Source organism: Vulpes lagopus, chromosome 23, assembly GCF_018345385.1.
Source record: "Vulpes lagopus strain Blue_001 chromosome 23, ASM1834538v1, whole genome shotgun sequence".
NCBI classification, from domain to species: Eukaryota; Metazoa; Chordata; class Mammalia; order Carnivora; family Canidae; genus Vulpes; species Vulpes lagopus.
Window position 1 is genome coordinate 49,747,717 of NC_054846.1, and position 23,313 is coordinate 49,771,029.

General features: G+C 41.4%; 1 protein-coding gene across 1 annotated transcript in view; it reads right to left on the reverse strand.

Moving 5' to 3' along the window:
• LOC121481416 (phosphatidylinositol 3-kinase regulatory subunit gamma) overlaps window positions 1–15,439 on the reverse strand; it is a 124,673-nt gene extending 109,234 nt beyond the window's left edge. Inside the window, exon 1 of the mRNA XM_041738726.1 lies at window positions 14,353–15,439. Coding sequence (XP_041594660.1) covers window positions 14,353–14,458 — 106 coding nt within the window. The 5' untranslated portion in view covers window positions 14,459–15,439. The remainder of the gene's footprint in view (window positions 1–14,352) is intronic.
• Between the last annotated feature and the right edge of the window lie 7,874 nt (window positions 15,440–23,313).

The window sequence follows — 23,313 nt, forward strand, 5'->3', positions numbered from 1 at the left end:
TTTGGGTTAGGTCATGATCCCACAGTCCTGGGATCCAGCCCTGCATCAGGCTCCCTGCTCAGCAGGAAGGCTGCTTCTCCTTCTCCCTCTGCCCTCCCCACCAGGTCATGATTTCTCTCTTGCTCCCTCTCAAACACAAAATCTTTTTCAAAAAAGCATATAGAGAAATATAAAACTAAGAAATCAGAAAAATCAAGTTACTGATATATAACTAGTAATATTCACAATCCAACCACTTTTCACTACCTCTGGAGCTTCCACCCTTGTGTCTAAGGTACCATCAGCCCTCAGCTTGTATACTACAATGGCCTCCTAACCACTTTCTCCACTTCCACCTTTTCCTATTCTCCACCAGCAGCCAGAATGATCCTCTTAAGCCAGGGATAATAAATCACTGTATAATATACTTAGATGGCTTCTCATCTCAGTCAAGTTTTAAAAGCCATTCTTAACAATGTCCTACATGGTCTTCCCTGCCACCCACAACACTACTTTTCATTTTTAAAAATACTTATCAGATCTTTAATTTATGTAAGTAATCTCTACATCCAACATGGGCTGGAACCCATGACCCTGAAATCAAAAGTTACATGCTCTTCTGACTGAGGCAGTCAGGGGCCCCTACTCACCTTCATTTTCTTACTACTTTCCACTTATTCCACTCCAGCTACACTGGCCTCTTAGATGATCATTGAACACATGACAGAGATGCTTGTGCCTCAGGGTAAGCCATCTAGTATTCCCTCTTCCAGGCACAATCCCCTGACTTTCCCAAAGATCTAGGTGCCTCGCTCTGCACTTCCTTTAAGTCAGGCCCTCCCTATTTAAAATACTACTCGTTGTGTTGCTGATTTTAGCCATTCTGACTGGTGTGAGGGTTATCTGTCTCATCTGTTTTGATTTGCATGTCCCTGATGATCAGTGATGTTGAACATCTTTTCATGTTGGCCATCTGGATATCTTCCTTGGAGAAACGTCTGCTAATGCCTTCTGCCTACTTTTTAATTGTTCATTTTTTGGGTGTTGAGTTTTAGAAGTTCTTTCTATATTTTGGATATGAACACTGCATCAGATAAGTCATTTGCAAATCTCTTCTCCCATTCTGTTGGTTGCCTTTTAGTTTTGTTGACTGTTTCCTTCATTGTGCAGAAGCTTTTTATTTTGATGTAATCCCAATAATTTAGTTTTGCTTTTGTTTCCCTTGCCTCAGGGGACACGTGTAGAAAGAAGTTGCTACAGCCGATGTAAAAGACGTTACTGCCTGTGTTCTCCTCTAGGATTTGTATGGTTTCAGTTCACATTTAGGTCTGTAATCCCTTTTGAATTTATTTTTGTGAATGGTGTAAGTGGGCCATTTTCCTCCTTTTGCATGGGGCTGTGCAGTTTTCCCAACCATTCGTTGAAGAGACTGTCCTCTTCCCATTGGATAGTCCTTCCTGCTTTGTTGAAGATTAATGGACCATATAGTTGTGGGCCCACTCCCAAAGTTTCTATTCTGTTCCATTAATCTATGTGTCTCTTTTTGTGCCAGTACCATACTGTTTTGATCACTATAGCTTTGTAATATAACTTGAAGTCTGGAATTGTGATGCCTCCAGCTTGCTTTTCTACTTCAAGGTTGCATCGGCTGTTTGGGGTTTTTTGTGGGTTCCATACAGATTTTAGTGTCGTTTGTTCCAGTCTGTGAAAAACGCTGTTGATATTTTGACAGGGATCGCATTAAATGTGTAGATTGTTTTGGGTAGTATAGACATTTTAACAATAGTTATTCTTCCAATTCAGGAGCGTGGAATGTCTTTCACCGATCATCAGGGAAATACAAATTGAAACTCAAGGAGATATCACCTCATACCCGTCAAAATGGCTAAAATCAACAAAAAGAAGAAACAACAGGTGCTGGCAACAATATGAAGAAAGCGAACCTTTGTGCACTTTTGATAGGAAATGGTAATGCAAACTGGTACAGCCCTATGGAAAACAGTATGAAGGTTCCTCAAAAAGTTAAAAATAGAACTACCTCCTGATCCAGCACTGTTGGGCATTTACCCAAAGAATACAAAAATACTAAATCAGAGAAATACATGCACCCCAATGTTTATAGCATCATTATATCCAATAGTCAAATTATGGAATCAGCCCAAGTGTCCACTGATTGATGAATGAAGAAACACAATCAACTATTACTCAACCATAAAAAAGAATGAAATATTGCTGTTTGCAACAACATGGATGAAGCTAGAGCATATTATGCTACACAAAATCAGTCAGAGAAAGACAAATATCATATGATTTCATTCATGTGGAAGAAACAAAACTAATGAGAAAAAGTGGAAAAAAGAAGAAACTAAGAAACAGACTCAACTATAGAGAACAAACTGATCATTATAGCAGGGAGGTAGGCAGGGGAATAGGTTAAATAGGTGAGGTGAATTAAGGAGAGCACTTGCAAGGAGCACTGGATGTTGGATAGAAGTGTTAAACCACTATATTGTACATCTGAAAATAATATCACACTGTATATTAACTGCAACTTAAACTTTAAAAAAGTAAAAATTAAAATGGTCCCTCCCAATACTATTTTCATTCTCTTTTTTCCCTATCATTTATTTTACTTATAATTTTGTGGAGTTTTTTAAGATTTTTATTTACTTATTCATGAGAGAGAGGCAGGGACACAGGCAGAAGAAGCAGGCTCCCTATGGGGAGCTCACCCGATGAGGGACTCAATCCCAGGACTCCAGGATCCCCCTGACCCAAAAGGCAGATGCTCAACTGCTGAGTCACCAGGTGCCCCTGTCTTTTTTTAAAATAATTATTTTTTTTTTAAGATTTTATTTATTTATTTGAGAGTGAGCAGGGAGCCCAATGCAGGGCTTGATCCCAGGACTCCAAGATCATGACCTGAGTCAAAGTCAGGCACTTAACTGACTGAGCCACCCAGGCACCCCATAAATTTATTCTGCTTTCTCCCCTCCCTTAAAACAATCTATGAATATAACAAATTTTACTGTCTTGTTCACTGCTATACCTAGAACAGTGCCTGGACATCAAATATTTACTGAAAAACATGAATTAATACATGAACAAAAACATTTACGGGTGCTTAGTATGTTCTAGGCACCATGTTAAGCACTTGACAGTTACTAATTTACTAAATCCTCCCAAAAATCCCATTGAAAATCATTATCAGTCCTAATTTGGGGATGAGGAAGCCAAAACACAGAATAAATAAGTAAATTGCTCAAGGACACATACTAGAAAGTGGCAGTGGCACAATCTAAACTTGGGCAGTCTGATTCCAGAGACCTCTCTCTGAACTACCCCCACTATAATGTCTCTGGATTTCCAACATACTTAGCTGCACAGTAATTTTAATTGAAAGACATGACCTACAGGTTAAAGTACTGTCCTAATTTTTAAGGCTCGTCATTCAAATCATGAATCATGCTACAGGTCCTAAGCTTATTACTTAATTTACTAAACTTTGGAATGTGGAATTTATGATTTGGCAAAATGCCCTCTCATACCCATTTAACTGATGCACTAATATACTCCATTCCCAATACCTATATGCCTCAAATAAGGAAACTGTCAGAGAAGTTAGCTTCCTCATATTCTAGTAAGCAACTGACCAAAAAAAGGCCTTTAATATGTATTATTTGAGACAGAGACAGAGAGAGAGAGAGGGAGGGAGGGAGGGAGAGAGAGGGAGAGAGAAAACATGAGCAGGGGGAGGGAGAGAAGAGAGAATCCTCAAGCAGACCCTCCCCCAATGGGCCTCCATCCCAGGACCCTAAGATCATGATCCAAGCCAAAATCAAGTGTGGCTACTTAACCAACTGAGCCACCCAGGTGCCCCAAAAAGGCCTGTCTTATATTAACTCTCAATATTATGTGATGCTGAATTCCAATTTAGAATAAGGAAACATGTTTCCCATGACTACAGTATTGAAAAAGGAAAAAAAAAAAAAAAAAAGCCAATTCTTATTTACAAACACAAAGAACTCTGGAAAGAGGTATGGTTCTCCAAATTACTTTCCAAAATGGCCACTGTTGATTATCCACCTAGCTAGCATTCACGCCCTCCTTCCTTCCTAACAGAATCCCTCCCCAATAAAATGCCTCAGTGGAAATTATTACCACTCCCAATTCAGGCATGGGCATGGTTAGATCAAGGGTGATCACCAGTGACTCAGTCAGGAATGAGCATATGACTCAATTCTGGCCAAAAAGATGTAAAAGAAGTCTGCTAGAAGTTTTTAGAGAAAGGTTCTCTGAAAAGAGGCATAGGAAGAGACATCTTTTTTCTTTCAGAAGTTCTTGTGTAGGTATATAGAATTGTTGAATCACTCTACTGTACACCTGAACCCAATATGACATTATATCTTGACTATACTAGATTAAAAAACTTTTTTAATCAATTCTATTTACAAATAAAAAAGTTCTCTATGGATATGATACCTGGAACCACTGTACCAGTTTGCTACTAGCCTGTGGATGAAACCAATTCCAAGGAGTGCAGAATTGAACAATGGAAAGAATATGAGATTTTACTGACATTGCTGAACTGATGTAATCAACCAACACCTGGAACTGCTCTAAGAAGATAAGAAATGGATTAAGAAATTTTAAGAATTTTTTTAAAGAATTTATTTATTTATTCATGAGAAACAACAGAGAGAGAGGCAGAGACCTAGGAAGAGCGAGGAGAAGCAGGTTCCATGCAGAGAGCCCAATGCGGGACTCAATCCCAGGACTCCGGAATCACACCCTGAGTCAAAGGCAGATGCTCACCTGCTGAGCCACCCAGGCATCCCACTTAATCTATTTTGAATTAGATTCTTGCTTCTTAGAGTTGAAAACATACTAACTATATCCCATGCTAACATATCCCAGAACTAATCTCAAAAGTTTACCATTGGGGCGCCTGGCTGGCTCAGTTGTGGAGTGTGCAAGTCTTGACCTTGCAGTTAGGAGTTCGAGTATAGAGATTACTTTTAAAATCTTAGAAAAAAAAAAGTATTAGAAATTCGACACAGGGACACCCAGGTGACTCAGCGGTTGAATGTCAGCCTTCAGCTCAGGGCATGATTCCGGGTCTGGGGATCTAGTACCATATCAGGCCCCCTGCGAGGAGCCCACTTCTGCCTGCCTAGGTCTCTGCTTCTCTGTCTCTCTCATGAATAAATAAAATATTTTGTTAATATTTTATTTATTTATTCACGACAGACACAGAGAGAAAGAGAGAGGCAAAGACACAGGCAGAGGGAGAAGCAGGCTGCCTATGGGGAGCCCGATGAGGGACTCGATCCCCGGACTCCAGGATCACACCCCTCCTGGCCAAAGGCGGCGCTAAACCACTGGACCACCGGGGCTGCCCATAAAATCTTTAAAAAAAGAAATTCAACACAAATTATACCACACTGAATACTCCTGTAGAGTTAGAAAGTTAATAGTATACATGAAAGAACAAACTCTTGTATTTTTCAAGCACAAACAATTCAATAAGGCATTCTCCAAAACAATTTATACACAAATTTTAAATTTTGATTCATGATTGAATTTATTTTTTAAGTTTAAAAATAAAAACTATGGATGCCTGGGTGGCTCAGTGGTTGAGCATCTGCCTTTGGCTCATGGCGTGATCCCAGGATTTGGGATCTAGTCCCACATCTGGCTCCTTGCAGGGAGCCTGCTTCTCCCTCTGCCTGTGTCTCTGCCTCTCTCTGTCCCTCATAAATAAGTAAATAAAATCTTTAAAAATAAAAACTATAGGGATCCCTGGGTGGCGCAGCGGTTTGGCGCCTGCCTTTGGCCGAGGGCGCGATCCTGGAGACCCAGGATCGAATCCCACGTCGGGCTCCCGGTGCATGGAGCCTGCTTCTCCCTCTGCCTGTGTCTCTGCCTCTCTCTCTATCTCTCTGTGACTATCATAAATAAAATTTAAAAAAAAATTTAAAAAAAAATAAAAAATAAAAACTATAAAAGTATTTAAGATGACACAGCCATAAGCTCTGGATTTGTTGCACTATACCCATAAACATGGGTAAACAATCTAGCCCACAAACAGAAGTCTAAGGCTGGATAATGGTATGACATCACGGTATTGACTTTAGCTTTGTGTTGCTTATATTCCCAGGGCACAGGGCAGTTTTTATATTGACAAGACACACGCAAAATGGTAGGATGCAGCAGGCTGGACCTAGCCTACTGCCTCTTTTATAAAAAAGATAAACTTCTTACTTTATATGAACTTAAAAATATTCGCAAAGAACAAATATATATCACCAATCTGGAAACTAATCTTAAAAGGCTACATGGTTGACCTGATCCTGTTATCCTCAATCAAGTCCTATACAATCTAAATTTAATTGGTATAACACCACATTGGGTAACTCAAATCTACATTAGGCTCAGTGCTGTGTATAACTAGCCTAACCAACTTTCAAAATTTTACTACTCGTAATTCTTCAAAATTTCAAAAATGACTTTTATTCAAAACCATAAAAGTTTGCTAACATTAAGGACTGTACTTTTTCAGTATTTCCTTTATTAGAATAAATTGTAAGTTTAAAGGTCACATGTTGATTAATAAATATAATCAACATTTTAAAACTGAAGTCACAAAATGAAGCTGGTTGGGTCCACAGGCCTAAGACTTCAACAAAATATTTGAGAACAGAGTATTTTAAGAAAAAAAAAGAAAGAAAAGAAATATGGTAGTTTGACCTCAAGAAATTGATCTTGTTTTGGGAAGATAAATTATATTCACAAAATAATTAAATTTCATTAATATGATTTTGTATCAAAACAATAGACCATAGTCCCAGATAATTACAGATTCAGTGCTAGAATTTTTGAAGGAAGAAAAGAAAAGGGACCTACAAAGGATCCAGATTTGAAGATGGGGATAGAATGCACATAATCTAACATTAGCAAGGAACTAGGCTAAAAGTAAAAATGAGAATGGGGTGGAGGGCAGAAGGGATGGAAGACCTGGCTGGCTCAGTCAGTAGAGCAGGTGCGGACTCTTGATCTCAGGATCTGAGTTTGAGCTGATGTTGAGGGTAGAGTTAACTTTAAAAAAAATGAGAATAGATGATTGATAATTAAGTTGGAAATGTAAATTGGTAATAAAGATCATGTGTGCCTAGTTTAATTTAAGAACGTGGCCTCTGCTTAAAAGAAATGGATAGCTGCTAATTATTTCATTATCATTTCAAAAATTATTTCAAAATAACATCTGAGCAAGATTAACCTGGCTGAAGAATTCTAGATAAATTTATAGGGGAGGAGAAGAAGAAATTAGAAACAGAGCAACCCGTTAGAAGGTTAGGAAACAAGACGTTAGCAAGACAGACCTGCTCGGCTCCTTGCTAGCTGCGAGGCACTGAATAAGTTATTAAATACATTTAAGTCTCAGTTTCCTGTCTGTAAAGTGAGGTAATAATAGTGCCTATTTTATAAGTTTGTTGTGTGGCGAACAGTAGTAGCACATGTAAAAACATTTAATACAGTGCTTGGTCAATATATTCAACAAATTTTAGTAACTACTACCTTCATTATAAATCATTTCAAATGTGTGATGATGAGAAACTAGACAAGGTAATAGAAACTAAAAAGGAAGGGTAACTTGGGAGTGACATTTCCATAAACTCATGAGATACTATAATTAGAAAAGACCCTTGAGAATTCTTCCAAAAACAAAATGGCCCCAGTTTAAATGTCAGGGATGAAGGGGGAGGGAGGAAAGGAGCAAGATAACTCAAAAGGTTTTGACTGCAAGAGTATTCAAAGAGGTAGACCCGAAACAATTACATATTATCGACATACTTTAAGACATAAGTTACAACTGGAGTGGTGGGCTGGCTCATTCGGAGGAGAATGTGACCCTTAATCTTGGAGACATGAGTTTGAGCCCCATGTTGTATATAGAGATTACTAAAAAAAAAAAAAAAAAGGAAAAAATATAAGCTACAATGAATTGGGTACATACCATGTGCTAAACACTGTGCTAGATATAGTACATCTAATCCCCAGAGCAACTCTGAAAGGTAGAGTACTAAATTTTACAAAGGAGCACTAGCATCCTGCTTCTCAATGCTCAAAGAGCCATATAACCTTAGTAACGATAAGAAACAAAACTAGGCTAGGAACCCAAACTAGGTTTGGAACCCATATCATGTTTCCAAAGTCTGTGTTCTTTCTACTTCACTCACACTGCATCCCCCTTTAATATCAATAAAATTATATCATATCACAGAGACATACTTGTAATTATTTTTCTATCTACCTTCTTAAATATGGTGACCATAAACATGTCCAACCTTTTCTATATTCTAAGAAAAATATAAAAGTATTCAGCATGAAAACAATAAGAATGAATTTTAAAAGCATTATCAAATGGAGAATTACCATACTTTCTAATGAAATACAGCTGAGTATACTATAAACTATGTTAAATGAAATCAATGACAAATCTTTTTCGATAAGAAAACGCAAATAAATCTGGCATGGCTTTTACATCATTTGATTATATTAACATTTGTCCCACACTACAATATCATTTTTAAAATGACACTAAGCTCATAAAAGAAATATCTTACCACACACAGGAGAAGCATTTATATATTAACCCATCAATTGTTCAGTTCCAGAGAAAAATTCAACCACAGTAGGATGCCCAACCTGCTAACAGTAAGAACCACATGGTGGCAGGTGACCTATTTCTTCAGTGTTTCTCAGCAAATATTTTCCCCAACCACAGGGCCAGTGTGCCAGTTCTCCACCAGAATGTTACTTAATCTAAATTTCACCAGGATGAAAATACCAAGTATGCCAGAGTAAACAAGTAAGTTTCCTGAAACAATCTTTTCATCTGTATTCAAAAAAGTCAGAAAATATTTTCCTAGATTGACTATCAAACTATGTAGTCAAACTATGTAACTTCTAGACTAGTAGTTCTCAAAGTATAGCCCAGAGATTTCTGTGTGTCCCCTAGACACACAGAGGATCCAAGGGGCCAGAAATATTTTTACTGTATTACTAAGACATAATTTTTTTTAAGATTTATTTATTTATTCAGAGAGAGAGAAAGGCAGAGACACAAGCAGAGGGAGAAGCAGGCTCCATGCAGGAAGCCCAACGTGGGACTCGATCCCGGGTCTCCAGGATCACACCCCAGGCCGCAGGAGGCGCCAAACCACTGCGCCACCGGGGCTGCCCTGTATTACTAAGACATTATTTCGGGATCCCTGGGTGGCGCAGCAGTTTGGCGCCTGCCTTTGGCCCAGGGCGCGATCCTGGAGACCCGGGATCGAATCCCACATCAGGCTCCCGGTGCATGGAGCCTGCTTCTCCCTCCGCCTGTGTCTCTGCCTCTCTCTCTCTCTCTGTGACTATCATAAATAAATAAATAAATAAATAAATAAATAAATAAATAAATAAATAAAATTAAAAAAAAAAAAAGACATTATTTCCCTTTTGCACTTTCATTCTCTCACATCTGTACAGTGGAGTTTTTCAGAGGCTATCTCAACAGACTGAATACAGGAGGTATCTCAACAGACTGAATACAGGAGCAGACATGGGATTTTAGAGGTTTTCTATTAAGCCAGACATTAAAGATTTTTAAAATGTAAAACAATGCCACTCTTCTAACTTTTAATATAATTGGTATTTTTTCATTAAAAGAAGTTATGTTAGGGGTGCCTGGGTGGCTCAGCTGGTTGAGCAGCCAACTGCTGACTATGGCTCAGGTCATGATCTTGGAATCATGGGATGGAACCCTGCATCAAGCTACACACTCAGCAGAGTCTGCTTGAGGATTCTCTCCCTCTTCCTCTGCCCCTCCCAACGCACTCTCTCAAATAAATAAATCTTAAAAAAAAAAAAAAGATATTAACATGTAATGCTTTATTATTTTTAAATGAATATTTTTAAAATTTTATTTATTCATGAGAGACACAGAGAGAGAGGCAGAGACATAGGCAGAGGGAGAAGCAATCTCCATGCAGGAAGCCTGATGCGGGACTTGATCCCCGGATCAGGGATCATGCCCTAAGCCAAAGGCAGATGGTCAATCGCTGAGCCACCCAGGTGTCCCTTAAATATTTTTTAAATTTCTTAGTTTTATCCTAATACAGTAAATATCACTTAATAGCTCTTTGACATCCTCAAAAAATTTTAAGATTATAAAACAGGTACTAAGACCAAAAAAAAAAAAAACAAAAAAAAAAAAAAACCTCAAGAACCACTTTTTTAGACCTTCCTATAATTATATTTTGACATTAAAAACTAATTTTTTAAAGATTTATTTATTTATTTATGATAGACAGAGAGAGAGACAGAGACAGAGGAGGAGGGAGAAGCAGGCTCCATGCCCGGAGCCCAAGGCAGGACCCGATCCCAGGACTCCAGGATCGCGCCCTGGACCAAAGGCAGGCACTAAACCACTGAGCCACCCAGGGATCCCCTGGATACAGCTCTTTTAAAGAAATCATCTGGGCAGCCTCAGGGGAGCAGTGGTTTAGCCGCTTGCAGCCCAGGGTGTGATCCTGGAGACCCGGGATCAAGTCCCACGCAGGGTGTGATTCTGGAGACCCGGGATCAAGTCCCACGTCGGGCTCCCTACATGGAGCCTGCTTCTCCCTCTGCCTGTGTCTCTGCCTCTCTCTCTCTCTCTGTCTCTGTGAATGAATAAATAAAATCTTTTTTAAAAAAAAGCATCTGTAACATTTTCCCAAAATAAAAACAACATCAAAACAAAAGTGCTAGCTGACAGATCACTATCTATAAGCTCTGAGTTTACCATCAGCTGTATATTTGTAATCCTCCAGTAACTCCTGTGCAAGAGACAGGGCTCTTGGAGAAGCCTACCCAGCAACTATTGTTATGGAATAAGCTTGTTTCCCAAATCACAACAGGACGAACCAAGATGCTCAGAAGCAATTCTCTGTACCACACTCTTAACATTTCCAAAAAAAAAGTTTTGTTTCATCTAAACAGTTCACTGTTTCTAATGCTTCTGGGAAATACATAATGATTAAGACATCGAACTTCCATTTAGATCCAATCCTTACATTGTCAGTGAATTACAGTAGATGTAGCAATCCAGGTAGTTATGAGAAATCTTTAGGATGCATGGTAATGGAAGTTTTTTTTTAAATGAGCTGGAGGGAAACACCTCTGGAAAAGTTTCTGAGGACGCTGGAAGCAATAATGAAAAACAATTTTGCACTTATGGTTCAGTCTAAAATTAAGATGAAAATCATATTTTAAAAACTGTAATACTAATATTACAGTTAAGGAACCTTAGTCAACAACCATCTAACTCAAGTTATTTAACTCTAGGCTATTGAGATATCCAAGGAATGAGGTGACCAAGGATCTTAAGTAGGAAAGCACTTAGAGGCTAGAAAGAAATGGTGCTCTTGAGCTATTTATTAATTCAACACATTTATTAAATTGTCTACTGCTTGCAAGACCTTGAGCAAGCTAAGAAACTCCTAACTTGATGGGAAGACAACTCCATCAGGGGAATATACATAAGCGCAGAAGCTACTCCATAGACGGAATGAAAAGAAGTTCTGAGAAGTGCTAGAAGAGAAAAGGAAAGGAAAGGAAGGTTATCTTCTAACAGAAGGGATCAGGAAACATACATCCTGGCAGTGAAGACACCTAATGCATACCTTAAATATATGTAAGATTTCAACAAGTAACAAATGATAGTGCAAAGCATCCCAGGAAGATGAAAAAGCATACATTCAAGAAACATCAAGTATAAAATAGCTTCCACAGAATTTGTGATGGACTCCAAGAAGAGACTAGACCGGAAAATTAGGTTGGAAGCAAAAAAAAAAAAAAAAAAAAGAGGGACTTCTATGACAAGGTAAGCAACCTGGGACTCTTTCACAGGCAAAGAAAAGCCATTAGAAGGTTTTCAAAGTCATTGGGAATTTTACCACTGGAAGGCAAATCATCAGATGGTACTTAAATAATACTATGGATTGAACAAAGTAGAAACAGGGAAAACAGTAAGAACAATTAGAACACTATCAAATGAGTCCAATCAGGAAATAATAAGAGCTTGAGCTGGGATAGGAGGTAGGAAGAAGACAGATACAAGATGTGCTGCAGCCACTTCACTAATAATTTACTTAGTTTTAAATGTTTCAAAACCTTAATTTATCACACAAAACAAGACTGGCATTCACATTATTCCCATTAAAAACCATTCACATCACAGGCAATATTCCAGCATACTCAAGTGTGCTTCCTTTACAAAAAGCTGTTAGGCATAACTAACCCATAATCTACATTAAGGCTGCAAAATGGGTAATAAAGAATACCATATGCCTATTTCCAATATTTTGAATAGAATCTCAGTATGCAAAATTTCATCCAAGGATGAACAATTTAAACTCAAAAGTTTATTTCTACGTAAATGCACAAAGTTTGGATCAGAATTTTCTATACAACCTTATAAGACCTACATCACTACATAATTATAATAGTCAACTTTTTTTAAAAATCACTTTTGGACAACTCAACTCAACTCGCCAACATTTTGCTATGAGGCCCATATTTTTCAAACATTAGTGCCTTCTTCATTTTCTCCCCTCCTCCCTACTCACCTCTCCGCCCAACAAATTCCCTTTGTATGTCTGCAAGGCAAGATACTATGATACAGTGATTCTGAGGCAGTTTGAATATATAATTCTTAAAACAGAAATCTAGAATTATTAGCTTTAATTTTTACAGAAAGAGCCAATGATGTACTAAATTTTCATTTACATGAATGACAAATGCATCTAATAGAAATGATGCTTTACCGTTAGGGGGAAACAAAGGGGGAGATACACACAATAGATGGGTGGCAAATCTTACAAACTTTGCAAAACACTGAAAAGCTGCATCTGGATTGCAGTCACAATTACAAAAGCAAATAAAGAAGGCTCCAAAATGAAGGGAAAAGAGAAAAATTCTAAGTGATCATTAAGAGCAAAAAGGGTTGATTTATTATTAGTTTTTAATATAGCATCATTTAATACTCTATGACTAATTGGAGAAAAAAAACAAAGGATAATTTACTGCTTACAAGGACACAAGAAATAATTTCTATGCATCCTACAAGACAGTTATACTTCATTACACTTGCATGGACTCCAATCCTTTAAAAGGTTTCCAAAAATATATAGTCTTACAATAATTAAGGTTCCCCAATGACACACAATTTATTCTGGAAGCTTAACTATACCACATTTTTAAAAGACCTAACCAATTCATCTTCAACAAAAATAAGGAGTCACAAAGGCCCTCTACTTACTCAAAATCATTACGTAAAGCACTGTCTATAACCGCAAAAAAAGGATTTGAAAATCTGACAGTTAATAATCATAAAATGGGTTTAGAATTTAAAGAAAAACAATTACCCAACTTTTCCATTTTCCCTCCCTTCTCCTTTCCTACCAGATACACAAAATGTCTGTAAGGGTCTCAGACAAAGCTCTGAAGTAAAAATACAGTATATGTATACTTTACATTATGTGCATTCAAACCTATTACATATATGTACGCATCACATACATTCACACAAAAGGAAGGTTCCTCCTTTTTTTGCTCCAAGAATTGAAGTTACATTAAACCCTATCCCATAAATTAAGTTAAATCACCATAAATTAAAGAGCAATAAAATACTGCACGTAGATCTCTCCGAGCGACTATATCCTGAGAAGAAAAACCTCAGACTAAGACCGTGACTGAATAAAAACGCCCAATCCCTGAAAATCACTAAACCGGCTTTTGGTTTCTGTAAGAGGAAAAAAAAAGGGGGGGGTGTCTTAAAATGAATAATCACATAGGCAACCCAGTTTCAGAAGTTAACGAAGGTAAAACACAAGGAACCGACTAAGACAAACGTACGAAATGACAAGCTTTCAAGAATTCCCCCAAAGGGAAAGACTGACTTCAAGGCTCAGATATAAAGCATCCTTTGCAGGTAGAAGAATCTTTAATTGGGGGCGGGGGGGGGGGGGGGAGAAGGGGAGAGGGGAGGGGGCACAACAAAAACCTGAACGACACGCAAAGGCAAAGAAGTAAAAGAAACGGGTCTTTCCTTCCACCCCCACTCCAGCCCCCACCCCCACCCTCGCAGGACAATAGGATCAGGGTCCTAACTGCAAACTTTAAACGGATAAACCAGAAGCAGTTTTACTGCAGCTCTAACTGCAAATCTGCCCCTCATCCCAAACCTAGCGCTCCCAGGAACACTTCTGCCCTGAAAACATCACCAAGGTCTCGTTACAGACAAATCAGACCCATCACAAGATTCTTTTTTCCTCTCCCAAGTACCTGGAGGATCCATTTCAATATAAAATATCAGTTCTGTCGAATAGGGCATCATCACCTCCCTCCAGTCTGCGTCATCGCGGTCCATACTCCACACCGTATTGTACATCGCGCTGTCAGGGGCAGGTCGTCAGGAAATATATAGAAAGCATATATTTTTTTTATCTGATATTTTTTAAAAATCTAAAAATAGAGATCTGTAAAGTCCCGCTCGGGTATGTACTTCGGGGTTTCCAACGGCCGGTACAAGTCCAGCCAACTACCGGGACGAGGACGGGGTCCTCCCCCCACTCCTCTTACAGCACCCAGCAAAATGCCGCCCCCCCGGAACTTTCAATCTACGGGCTTTTTCTCCTCAGGGAGGTACAGGGAAGCCTGGGGTGCAGAGGGCTGAGGTGTTAAAAAGCAGCTTCCCAAAAAATCCCTTCCACACAGTCGCTCTCCGAAGAGAAAAGCTCCCGCTGCCTCCGAATCTTTCCTCGGCAGCCACTTTTGTGTCCTTCGAGGGAGGGAGAATGAAGGGGGGGGGGGGGAGAACGCGCTGGGAGAAAGGTGAGGAAGTGACAAAGGAAGGCATAAAAGGGGGGGGCGGGTATTGCGTTCAAGTTTCGGGGTCCCACTGGTCTGCAGAGAGCGATCCCCTCAGGGGCCGGGACTCGGGCTCCGTTCCAGTCAGGCTCGGAACCGAAGCTGCTGCAGCCTCGGGATGGGGGCCGGTCGGAAAGTCCAGTTAGCTGTGGCCGGCGGCGCGCTCCCGCCCGGCTGCAAGTCGGCCCGCCAGCGCCAGTTCCCCTCACGCTCTGCCCTGACTCCAGCCACTAGAGTTTCATTTTAACGGCGCGGAAGGGGACACCCTCCCCCGCCTCACGCTCCCCCGCTGAGGCGCCACCCAACCACACCGCGCGGGGGGGGTGGGGGCGAGCGGCATCGATCCTGCTCCTTCCCCTCTACTCCGACCCGATGTACTGGAGAGTCGCTCAGGTGCCTGTGAAAGCGCTCCGCAAACCGTCTTCCATCTCGCTTTTCTACTCTCCCCTACGCTCCCCGAGCTTCGACTCGTTCATCGTTCCTTCTCTCCGCCCCCCTCAACCTGGATCAGAATGGCACGGTCCGGGCGCTGGCCGCACGCCAGGAGTCAGTGCTGGGAGCACGCGAGCCAGGCCGGGAGGGAGAGGAGCGAGGGAAGGGGTGGGGGGAGGATCAGGTGGCCGGTGATTGGCTGATCCGGGTTGCCGGAGCCCCGAGCCTGCGTCTTTTGTCTGCCTTCCTCCAGCAGAGGAGCGGGAGACGGCTGCGCGCCCCGAGCGGGCCAATCAGGAGGCAGCCGGCGCTGGCCGGCGAGGCGGCGATTGGTCGGAGCCCAGTTACTAAGCGGGACAAAGGCAGAAGGGGGAAAGAAAAGAAGAGGAGGAAAAAAAAAAAGAAAGAAAGAAAGAAAGAAAGCGCAAACGGCGGTTACTGACAGGCTGGGCGAGCGCTCAGGGGCTCAGGCTGCCCGGAGACAGGCGGGGCTCCCGCTGAGGCTCGGTCGGGCCGGGCGAGTTGGGAGGGAGAGGGGGGAGGCCGAGCCGGCGCGAGACACCTCTGCCCGGAGACCGGCCGCGGGGGAGGGGACTGACTGCGAGGGACGCGTGCTGTCACTTGGCGGGACCTGCGCTGCTCTGGCCCCTAGGAGTCCCTGGGCGGACGGCCCACCCCGCAGACCCTTCACTGGGCTGGGACAGCCCCCACCCCCCGCGATAAGTTGTCAAATAAAGAAAAGGTCCCCAAACCCACTTGTAGGACCGTTGCCACTCGGTGAGAGGAGATGCCCGAGGTCCCCTGTGGCCTCCCCAGGCCGCTACCAGAACCCGGCCCGGCTTCTCCCCTGGAACTGTTCGGCTGTCCTTAAGGAGGCATTTCGCAGCTCCTCTGGGCTTCCCACCTAAAGGCTTTTGAACCCAGGGAGAACTCCCTACACCTGAAATAGGGAGCCATAGCAGGCCCCTCAAGCCAGAAAACATGCCTTGAAATTACAGTGTGCGTATGTTTTGAGATAAATCACAGGTGTTAGAATCCCCAGCCAAAAGAGCTCTATTCTGTTTCCCTGACAGACCCCCTTCCTCAACTACGCGGTCCCTCCCCCAAGCTTAGAACTGTAACAGGCTTCACGATGAAAATGCTGAATATTACCACAAATTTCAGAAACAGCTAATTAACTTGCTGGGGAACACTGAAGAGCCAAAAGCAGACTTGTGTCTCCTGAAGGTTACGCCTGGAATTGCCATCCTGCGTGCCCTACAATACAGTCTGGGGAGGCCAAAAACTGCACTGTTTCCTCTCTACACAGGAGTAACAAAGCCCATTGTGTTGGGGTTGACAACCTGTTTTAAGCTCTAGTAAAACCTACCCTGAATGGCTCTGCTATATTGATTCATTCCTGTGGAAGAGTTGCCACGTCTCACCCTCTACCTCCTAAAGTGGTTCTGCCCTCCTTAAAGGTGCTCTTAAGTTGAGATAGTTCCTGGGAGCTGACAGTCCAAACGTGTATGGGCTCTGAAATATGTACAGTCTTGAATTTAAAAGGGCCAGAATAAAATGAAGAATAAAATGGACAGGGTTGAACTGGAGAAAACACATCAGGATCCTTATATGCTTTCCTTTCTTACATTTCTGAAATCCAAACATGATTCAGAAGCCAGATCAACTTTGGGGCAGACCATGTTGTTAATCGGGACGTCCTGAGCCGTTTCTCTAGATAGAAGATGCTAGAAGATCAACTCTAATTTGTGGCTGGCTTCCCAGCAGTCTCTTTACTTCACCATATCTGGGAGCCAGAAGCACTCACATGTGATAACTCAAAAGGCAGAACAATCAGTCAAGGGCAAGTTGGTTTATTTTTGTTCACGGGTGTCCCTGTGCATTCCCAAACAAAATGAAGGTGAAGAGAGGAAGTGTGGAAAAGATAATGGCTTTCAGATTTCCACAGCAGCTTTTGTCTGGACCACTTTTCATTATTTAGTGGTGGGGTTTCAATTTCTAATATGCAGAACAATCACCCAGCCTTTCCCACGACTTTGAGGGATGTAGTGAAGAAACAGCACAGTATATAGGATATAGTCCGATCCTCAACACTGGCACATGGAGTAAAGCTTGAGTCAACTTTGCCACCTCAAATTATATGACCCAACTATCCAACAAATAAAGCTTTGAATAGGATACCTCCAAAAAATAACAGTGATGCAAGAGGCAGTGATGAATCAAGGGGAAGCACATTTCCTTTGGGTGGGTTTGAACCACTGCCCCGTTATGGTGGGAAGTGCCTGTCGTATGATGCTGGCCTTACTTTCCTTCAGTTGAGAAATAAAAGTGAGGTTGTGACTGCATGTCATCAAACCACCTCAGGCTCTTTGGCAAAGGCAGAGAATGTTCGCTCTGGTGTCCTGGACCATTTCCATCCTGGAGAATTATATTTGGCCTGGGTGTGGATTAAATTCAGCTCTAAGAGCTCAAACTCCTGGGTCGCAACCTGCTACTTGAGGATTTCTTTTTCTCTTTGCCTCCCTCCTTTCTTTTTTCTAATTTTTAAAAAATATTTATGTATTTATTTGAGAGGGGGTTGCAGGCAGAGGGAGAGAGAGAATCCCAAAGCAGACTCCCCACTGCATATAGACCCTAATGCAGGGCTGGATCCCATAAACCTGAGCAGAGATCAAGAGTCAGATGTGCCTAACCAACTGAGCCGCTCAAGTTCCCTTTTTTTTTTTTTTAACTTAAAGTAGTCTTAGGTAAATAAAAAAATCTGTCTGCCTTCATTTATGTATCTGTGAAATAGGAGATTGCCTTCAGATTTATGCAAGCTTCTTAGCTTATTGTGAAACTGAGAATGAAAAAAAATGCCACTTAAGTACTTAGAATTAATAGTACCTTTCTGTAACTCCAAATTGATAGATGTCCTTCATTTTTCACCCTGATATGGTCTTGCTATCAAACTGTTCAAATATGCTCCATTTCCCCCCTCTTTATTTCAGAGATGGATGAAATATTTCTCCTGTGCACCGAATATAGGGTATGATCTCAGAGCTCTCTGTGCCAGCAGAATCAGCCTGGAACTCAGCCAAAAGTTCTTCGTGATTAAAGGTGCCATCTGAGCACACAATATTTTTTAAAAGCCTTGCAAAATGGAAACACACTTTTATTTTTTTTTTTAAGGTCACTAGCTTTAACCCCAGGACTGACTTTAGCCTTTGGGGAAGGATCACGGCCTCAATCACCCCTCCCCTAATTTTTTCCCCTCTCTCATCATCTTTCTTGACCAAATATCTTTGATAAGGCCAAGTCCAGGAGCTAAATAAATTTAATAAATAGCATTCTAAGAAAATTCTACAAATCACCAGTTGCAAATTTGAGGACCTCCTCAGCCATATGCCTTGTAAGTTGAGGATACATCAAATTTTGATGGAAAAGTTTGCCTTTACTTTTGTAAAAAGTAAAAAGACCAATGTAAAAAGACCAATGCTAGTGGATCTTCCAAAAAGACCTCGCACATGGGAATTGATAATCATCTCTTGAGATAGTAGTGTCTAAAATCATGATTTTCCATTTTTTTCAGAATGGTATTCCTTTTACTTGGCATTTGCAATTTTTTCCCTCTCCTGCAAATCTTTCTTAAAACTTGAAAAACTCTATGATAGGGATGAAGGAGTGCACTTGTGATGAGCATCAGATGTTGTATGTGAGTGTTGAATCACTAAATTGTTCACCTGAAATTAATACTATACTGTATGTTAACTAACTGGAATTAAATAAAAACTTTTTCTTAAAAAGGAAAGAGAAAGGATCCCTGGGTGGCACAGCGGTTTGGCGCCTGCCTTTGGCCCAGGGTGCGATCCTGGAGACCCAGGATCGAATCCCACATCAGGCTCCCAGTGCATGGAGCCTGCTTCTCCCTCTGCCTATGTCTCTGCCTCTCTCTCTCTCTCTCTCTCTCTCTCTCTGTGACTATCATAAATGAAAAAAAGGAAAGAGAAAAGAAACTATGACATTGTTAATTTTATCAGCCCAAGGCACTGAATGAGTGGTCTTCATAAAGTGGCATTCCTCCAGAGGCTGCTAAACTCCTGGATTTAGGGAGCATTGTTTGAGGGCTTCCTCACACCCCTCAGCACATGATCTAAATCTTCTCTGCCTCATGCACCCCACTTTAGGGCCTTCTGCAGCTTTAGGGTTCACAAAAAACAGTGTCTCTCTCTTTAACCTAACATACTCCCACTCCCTTCTTTTTGTTGTCTGCCCTTCCAGCAGCACAAGGACCACCTGGATGGTATGTATGCTACTGCTGCAAACTTCCCCTCCATCAAGGCAACAGCTTTCAGCTCAGCTCTCACCAGGAGAGAGAGAGCAAATGAGGTCCAAACTACACGAACAATTGTCTAGGCTGTTTGACAAGGGCAGGGCACAAACAGGGCAGGCAGCTGGTGAGCTCTGTTACCTCATTTAATCTCCATAACCCTGAGGAGGAGGGTTGTATTTTTATTCTCATTTTACAGATGAGGAAATTGAGACCCAGAGCAGTGAGGGGACTTGTTCAAAGTCACTCAGCCACTTAGTAACACAGCCAGGATTAGAGCCCCAGGTCCTGACAGCCAGTTTCAGTACCTTTTCTTCTCCCCTTCATTCAGTTAGTGAATGTTTATTGATGCTTCCAAACACTGGGGTACAAAAAAGAATAAGACAGAGTGCCTAACACTGAGTCTGGAGCCCACAGAGGAGGAGCCAACAAAAGAATAATTATAGGCATGTAAGTGCTCTGATAGAGAAATTGGCAAAGTTCTATGTGAGCCCCCAAGACAGTAATGATCTTTGCCCACATGCAGGTGAGTAAAGGCATCCTAAAGAAGGTGACATGTGGGCTGCCCCAAAACTTATACACCTGATTTAAACATGTGGTCTATTTATTTCTGTTTCCAAAATCTGTATGATTAGCTCCAAGCCTGAAAAAGTTTCCCTGAAAAGTCACCAAAGAGTCCCTCATCATCAGACTCTGCAACAACCTCATTATAATCTCCCTGCCTTGCCTCCTCCAGTGCATACTCGACACAGAACGATGGCTCTAAATAAAAAATCTGATCATATTAGTCCTTTGCATAAACCCTGCCTTCGTTCCTTCTGCCTTCAGGTTAAATTTTAAGTCTCAGCCTGGCATTCAAGACTTTGATGATCTAGGGGCAGCCTGGGTGGCTCAGTGGTTTAGCGCTGCCTTCAGCCCAGCCCAAGGCGTGATCCTGGAGACCAGGGATTGAGTCCTAGGTCAGGCTCCCTGCATGAAGCCTGCTTCTCCCTCTGCCTCTCTCTCTCTCTCTCTAATAAATAAATAAAATCTTAAAAAAAAAAAAAGACTTTGATGATCTAGCCCCTGCCTACCTCTTCCGTCCCTTTTCACAGTTTTTTCCTGTCACTCCTAAGACTAGTCATACTAAAGCACTGCCGCCCTCAGAACAGTAGAAATTTCTCCTCACAAAACACACTCGACTGTTAAGTGGCAAACTCCGACTTATATGCATCTAATCTCTCAGACTCTGCTCATGTAGCCACCTGCGCCAGCCTCTGCACAGCCTTGGCACACCATGTTTAAAGTGTCTGTTTCCAGGTCTATCTCTCCCCCATGATGAAGGATTTCCTCATAGGTGGAGAGCATGCTGTTGAATCATTAGTGCCCAGCATCAGGCCTGGCACACAGTGGGTAGCCAGTGAATGTTCTTTGAGCAAACAAAAGTTGTAAGAAGAAACCAAACTCTCCAAGAAGGTTCTGGAGCAGCCTAAGTTCAGGTTACCCTGATAATCCTTTCTGTAGGTCTTCAGCTGATTCCTGTTTATTTAAGATGACAAAAAGAAAATTTTAAAAATTGTACAGTTTTGGCTTACAGAAATATGAGGGGGCAGACAGTGACCCTTCTATCCTGCTGGCTGCCTCTAGGGTCTTCACCACAGTCACTCAGTTCTGCTACTCTTCTATTTTATCAGCTGTGAATTGTTTGCAAAATTCTAAGCAGTTTGTAGGTAATTCAGGAAAACTCAGCAGCAAGAAGAGAAGCTGGTTTCATTTTCTAGCCCAACTCATTTCTGAAATGTAATACCATGTAGGGTTTTAAAGTATGCTCACTTCCTGTGGTCATTGTTTCAATAGTTTAGAACAATTTGCAGTTCGTGCCTCCCTTCTGGAATGTACAATAATTACCCTATAATTCCACAGGTCTCAAATCCAAACTATCTTACATGTTTTGTTGTAACAGGGCAAAATTAGTGCAGTTCTTATTTTGGAGATTTGGTTTAAAAATTTAAAAAACATTATAAAAAATTTTAAAAAACAAACTAATAGCATTGTTCTTTGCTTCTATGAACAATAAAATCGCAAGCATCCTTTAGAAATATTTTATAAAATCAATATTATTAAAACAAGGCCTCCTGCATCCTCCCCCAATACATTTACAACGGCATCATCCCTGAAATCTGGGGAAACGATGCAACCTCTGGGGCTTAAGGATCACCATCTGAGTAAGAAAAGTACAAATATAGAACATGAAAGACCTGGTCATTTATATCTTCAGTTCGGAGAATATGAAAAATGAGACACTCACAGTGACATCCTTTTAATTCAAGGGCAGGGACTACCTTGTGTGCTGCTCATCTTATGCTTCTTGCAAAGGAGGCACTCAGTGAAGATCACTATTATTCTGTTTGGGTCCTGTTTCTCCCTTCTTTGTACCAATGTGTGAAATTCTAAATTATGTAATGCTAGGGCTGAGTAAAGGCACCCAAGGTGTTGGGAGTATATATTCAAAAGCAACCTCTTTTCGTGTTGTAAACAAACAAACAAAAAATGTAATTAGTCATCATATATATTAAATATGTAATATGATAGTTGCACTTAAAGTAGAGTTATCAAATGTTAAAGGTTTAGAAGGGAAGAACAGCTCAAAATGACAAGCCCTTTCAGTTCAGTTCAACCTGAGGCCCTTTTGCAGTCTAGATCTTGTGCTGAGGGCTCAATGAGATACTATTCCTGTCCTTATGAGCCCACCACCTAGTAAGGGAGATGCATGTGAACAAGCAATAACAGTTTCACTGACCCCTGTGCTTTCAAACTGATGAACTCCCTGAGGCCTTAAGAGCAGGGGAATTGACCCTTTCCATCAAGTTTCCTCTCCAACAAGTTTACTCTGTTTCCCAGCCTCTTCCTGACCTCCTGGACTGCTGAGTCTCAACCTCACACTCCTCAATGATTCTGTTCTTGCAGCATTGACTGCCGACCTGTGTTCCCTAACCACAATTTAAATGTGGCCCTTGTCTTCTTTTTCAGGATAATGGATAGAAATCCAGCCCATTATCCTACACTGATATAGGGCCTGTGGCTGGTGTTTTTCCTGAGTTCTCCTAGAACCCTGCACTGCTCCCTCCTTGAAATCTCAACTCTAATAGATGACTCTCTCTGACCTTCCCTCACTTCTTTCTTTTCCCCAAGCATCGACATTGGGGGAAAATGTTTACCATCTAATATCTCCGTAGTGAGTTGAATAGTGGCCTCCAAAAATTATATATACCAGGGTGCTAGGGTGGCTCAGTCAGCTGAACATCCAACTCTGATTTTGGCTCAGGTCATGATCTTAGGGTCATAATCTCAGGGTTGTGAGATCAGCCCTGAGTACAGCCCCAGGTGGGGCTCTGCACTCAGAACAGAGTCATCTTATCCCTCTCCCTCCCCCTCTGCCCCTTCAGCCCCCATCACTGCTTGCTCTCTCTAAAATAAATAAACTCTTTAATGTCTTTTTAAATGACATCTACAAATCCTAACCCTTCAGAAGCTCTGAATGTGACCTTATTCACAAAAAAAGGGTCTTTGCAGATATAAGATTTTGAGATGAGATCATCCTGGATTTAGGGCAGGTGTCCTTATAAAGAAAGGCAGAGGGAGATTTAAGACACAGA